This window comes from Octodon degus, unplaced genomic scaffold, assembly GCF_000260255.1.
Source record: "Octodon degus isolate 3935 unplaced genomic scaffold, OctDeg1.0 scaffold00155, whole genome shotgun sequence".
Classification (NCBI taxonomy): Eukaryota; Metazoa; Chordata; class Mammalia; order Rodentia; family Octodontidae; genus Octodon; species Octodon degus.
The window spans coordinates 136,939-142,273 of record NW_004524731.1 but is presented as its reverse complement, the minus strand read 5'-3'; the positions used below and the strand labels follow the sequence as shown (position 1 = coordinate 142,273).

The 5,335-nt window shown below is 36.1% G+C and overlaps 1 protein-coding gene and 1 pseudogene across 1 annotated transcript in view; one reads left to right on the top strand and one right to left on the bottom strand.

Annotated features, from left to right (window-relative positions):
• Nucleotides 1–1,763, bottom strand: part of LOC101587513 (beta-defensin 109-like) — a 3,170-nt gene extending 1,407 nt beyond the window's left edge. Inside the window, exon 1 of the mRNA XM_004642500.1 lies at nucleotides 1,706–1,763. Within this exon, the coding sequence (XP_004642557.1) occupies nucleotides 1,706–1,763 (58 nt within the window). The remainder of the gene's footprint in view (nucleotides 1–1,705) is intronic.
• Nucleotides 1,764–2,784: 1,021 nt separating this feature from the next.
• On the top strand, nucleotides 2,785–4,695 carry LOC101563199 (annotated as a pseudogene).
• Nucleotides 4,696–5,335: the final 640 nt, after the last annotated feature.

Genomic DNA, 5,335 nt, shown 5'->3' with positions numbered 1-5,335 from the left:
ATGGCATTGCTTGTTTTAAAATCACATTTTACATTTTTCATGTATCTTTTTTTCTATTTTACTTATAATAACGTTATTTATAAAGCTTTATGGAAAAATATCATAGTGTACTATGGCTCACATCTAGAAGCACTCCAAGTCCCAAATCTTCATGTGCTCATATGTGGGCTTTGGGGTATGTGAATGGATCTAAGGTGTGTAATACTGGAATATGGTGTGTATGGCAATAAATTAGCCCACTGATTGGTTTATCATGGTTCTTGGAGGGGAGAATCAGAAGCACCTTCCTGGTTTTGGCAATACCACCTGATTGACTTGTAGCTTGCACTAGATAAAATTGAAAGGCAAGCTCCCTCTTGCTGGTGATTTGTTTTTCTGCCTCTCTGCATACTCCTTTCCTTTCCATGGACTGATTGTTCTCTGTGAAGCTCCTCTGCCATTGCATACTGCTTTGGAACTAGCCAACTCTTGGATGATATCTCGACATTGGCAGTGGTGGATTATGGATAAGCTAAGAGCTCACAATCTCAGTTGCTTTAGTCAGTGAGCAGAAAGAGGAAAAGAAAATGAAATATGCATCATGCTTGTGTCTTCAAGGACTCAGTGACTGACTAGTGAAGTGGAGAAATAATTCACCAGTGATATAGCAGTTGTTTAGCGGAGTAAAAGCTATTCTCACAAACAATAAAAAGAAGAAACAGTACACATGAAAAACTGAATGAGCAAGTTTGAAGAACATAATCTTTCAGAACTGAGAATATTTTAAAAGAAAAAGTGAAAGGTTGAAATGACAATTGTCTTAGGTGACAAAAGAATGAGAGAAAGAAAAAATTCAAGCTAGTGTACTGGAAGGTAGAACTGAGATGTGAGAACTAACATTTCTCTAATGGAAATCAGAAAAACGAAGAAGAGAAGCACCAATATTTTAAAAGATTCTTAAAAATAAGTGATGGAAAACAGTAAAATAATGAAACAAATATATAGGTTATATTAGCAGATAATATTAAAAAAGCATACTAGTATAATTGTAGAATAAAAAATAAATGCAAAATCATATAAAACAAGGAGAAATAGCAGGCAACTTACAATGCTATATGATTTAATCTGATAATGAGAACAACAGCAAAGGGGGCAAACATATTTCGTATTGGAAGCTTCATAATTTTCTTTTCAAGAACAAGTGGCAATTGTTAATTTTGGGGGAGAGATACTGTTTGTTTAATTTTGAAGGAAAATAAACAATACTTAAAGTATTAGAAATGATACAGTATTTCACAAAATAAAATGATAGGAATTTAGCAATGGCTACTACATTTTCTATACTATACTGTCTATACCATACTGCTTTTGAATTCATTTTTCATATGATCAGATATAAATATTCATTAACTGGTCTTTTCATTTGACCAGCATAAATCAGTTCTATAGTTCTATGTGTACAAAATATATATATATATATATATATATATATATATATATATATATATATTCCCCTTCTTTTTTCTTTTCTCCTTCCCCTGAGCCCAGGTAGTCATTCTATTTCATTAGTTTATTTTACTTTCACAGAATTTATTGTGCCTTTTTTATTTTATTTACTCTTTAAGATAAGAATCTTATAACCTTATTACATTCTCAATCATGTAAAATTGATTAAAACTTTTGACTGACTTGCCAACCTGCACGATTTTACCACACGTCAGCTTACCTGGAGGTAAGAGAGTTAAGAAGAAGAAGACAGCACAGAGTAACAGACGGAATCGCATATCTGAGGACTGGAGAGGAGAGCTGCAGATTTGGCTGGGCCTGGCGATTTTGAGCAGGGCATCCGAGGCCTTTTATAATGCTCTTACTGTTTGTTCTTGGTTACCAGAGCCTAACAAAAACTAAGTTTGTCTCCCACATGAAATCTTCAGAGACACAAAAGTATGCAAATGTTGCAAGAAGTCAGTGGATGAGAAACACACAAAAATAACCAAAACATAATGAAGAGAAAGAACAACATCAAAAGACAGACATTCTTAAACATTAAAAATTACTGTAATTCTACCATATTTAAGACATTAGGTATTACCAAAATAATACACAAATCAATCCATGGAAGAGAACAAAAAGCCCACACATAGGCCTAGAAAATATTTTCTTTTGAATTTAACCAAGGAATAAATACATTTCAGCAGAGAAAACTCTAAACAGATGTTGCTGAAACAAGTGGACATCTATACAGAGAAAAGCACACCTTGAGACGGACCATAAATCTGTCCAAAAATTAAGTATAAATTGATCCTAAGCCTAAACCTAAACAAGGCATGTATAACACTTATAGAAAAAATTATTGAAGGTAATATAGTTGGACTTGGAAAAGTGTCTTAAATACAACTTCAGAAATGCAATTTATCAATAAAATAAGTGATAATTCTGAATTAGCAGCAAGTTTGCCTACAAGAGCGCTTTTAGGAAACTGACTGGAGGAAATGGTTGCAAAGACACATATTTTATAAAATCTGGAGTCAAGAAAAATTTAAAAGACCTGCTTAAAAGAAAGTAGGAAACCCCAATTAGAATTTAACCAACAACCTTGCCAAAGCGTTAGGAAATAAACATTGGAAAACACAGTTCGTGTCACATTTAATTGGGAATCACACATCACATTCAAGTCCTATCACACTCTTATGAAGATTGCTGAAACCTGAAAGAACAATGACACTGAGTGGTACAAATAATGAGCAGCAACGGGGACTTTCATCCGCTGATTCTGAAATACACAGTGAATATTGATCTCTAAGAATGTGCGCCAAAGGGCAGCCTTGTGATAAAAATGCCTCAGTGAGTTTTGAACTTATACCCATAAAAACTTCCATATGAATGATAGTTTAAAATAGTTTTATTCATAATTGCTAAAACATTAGGGACAGGTCTGTTTTTAGGTGGGAATTGGAAACCCCACTGGTGCGTACAAGACCCTGACAGGCGCAAGTTCACACTCTTGAAGGGGACCATGGTGCAGCCTGCAAGTAACTGAAGAGGAAGTCAAGGAACAAGAACAAGATTTAGAAGATGTGAAGGAATCAAGATTTCTGTTTCCAACGTGTTGAATTTGGAATCGATTTGAAGTCTCCAGGTGATGACAATGTAGTCCCTTTGGAGCATCAGTGAAATAAGAAACTAGTCAATTACTCACAGTTTGAAGATTTGGATAGTGATGATGATTTTATTCCTGCAACTGTACCTTTAAACAAGAAATCTAGAACAACACCAAAAGAGTTAAAACAAGACAACCCAAAGCCTGCTTTGAAGACTGTCCAGAAAGAAGATATCCTACTACAAGAGAAAACCCCTAAAAAAAGGGTGGCCTTAGATGACAAGATCTTCCAGAGAGGCATAGAAGCTGCTCTAGCTTTATCAGTGAAGGAACATCTACCAGTCACCAGTGATGTGCAGAAGTCTCAGGATAAAAGCATCCAAAAACATGACAGGAGTAAAACCGAAACAATGAATAAGTCTCTACATATCTCCAATTGCAGTGTAGCTGGTGACTATCTAGATTTGGACCGGATCACAGAGGAAAGTGATACCTGTGTTCGAGGGAAAAGGAACACACCTGAGGCTGCAGTGAGGAAGAGGAAGATGCTTTCATCAGGCAGTGATGGCAGCTGTGCTTGTGACATGGAGCCAGACGAGACAGCTGGTGAAGATTCTGAAAATGATTCCGATTGTAGTGGGAGCGAAGATAACGAGGAATAATTTACTATGAGAAAAAGTAAAGTAAAAGAAAATAAAAAGAAAGAAGTGAAGTGACTGCAATAGACTCTTCTCCAGCTACAATCAAATCAGAATCTCAGTCTTCACCAAGGGAGATTTCTTCTTCAAAGGCCACTAGGAAAGCCATACAGATACAGAGTCCTTCAGCTGAAAGCAGGAGGCCAAAGTGGGTCCCACCAGTGAGAGAAGATGACCAAGACCCCAAAGGGAAATGAGCAAGGAGCATACATATATCAGAGCCCCCCAAGCGACCCAGCTCTGACCGTCTGTAAGTAGCGGCAGTGGCAGCAGCCCACTGGCAGTTGTGACTGTGAAGTCCCCAAATCAGAATCTCCGCCTTGGCTTATCCAGATTAGCACGCGTTAAGCCTCTCCATCCAAAGGCCACTGATAGCTGAGAGTGGTAACAGCCAAGTGCTTGTTTAGCAAGTGTGTCTGTAGTTGATTTGTATTTATAGTTGAGGAGGGATTGTAATATAGAGGAGTCTTTTAACATGTCATAGAAATGATCTTTGAGATTGTGATCCTCTGAAAAGCTCTTCAGGACTTTGGGAGAGGTTTGTTTATAAATTGTCTTCTCTTGCCATTCCTTCTGAAGAGCGTACTCTTTTTTTTTATTTTTTATGTGTCATACATCACTGATTATTCGGTGGCAGTTTAACGTGGAGGAAGTCATGCTGTCTGTTGGTGTGATGTTCCTTCCTAGCTCTGTCTAGTTCATGGCCATCATCATTATTTTCAGGAGATATTTCTGAAATCCTATAAGCTACTTAAGCTACATTGTCAAGTTTATTGCAAGGATGTTTTGTATTTTGTCCAAATCTTACAGTAAAAACTAGTACTATTTTACATATTAAAATTGTTAATCTATGGAATGTATCCCTTATTTGGAATAGATGTTTATTGTATAGCAAATAGAATTTAATGATATTTTACAAATTCTTTGCTGTCACAAATCTTAAATAAAAGAAAGTTTGAAAAGAAAAAACATTAGGGACAACAAGATATCCCTCAATAGATGAATAGATAAATATTTTTTCAATACATACCCTGGGATATCATTCCATTACAAAAATAAATGAGCCACCATTGAAAGATATTGAGTAAAATTAAGATTATATTGCTTAGCGTCAGTCAGAAGCCAATCTGCAAAGACATATAGTAGAATTTGGTGACAGAAAAACAGGTAAGAAAGACTTGGAAGCACGGACACTTTTAGTGCTTGGAAATTTTCCAGTATTAATGGCATATGCAAAAAAAAAAAATCAGTGAGCCCATATATACAGACATCAGTTAACAACGAAGTAGCAATATTGTCTGCTAAATAACTCCCTACGTGTGTGATAGTATTTTCATGTAACACCTTGATTTCAAGGTACATCATTTCCCTACAAGAGACGTAGGGGTATTCTTCTTTATGGCGGATTTGTACTCTACTGTATGCACTTGCCATATTTTCTTCAGCCAGTTCCATGCTGATAGATCTATGGATCACTGCTATGATTGAGTTTGTGAGATACGCTGGTATAAACGTGGAACAGATATATCACTGAGTATGATGGCTTCAATTCTTGGAG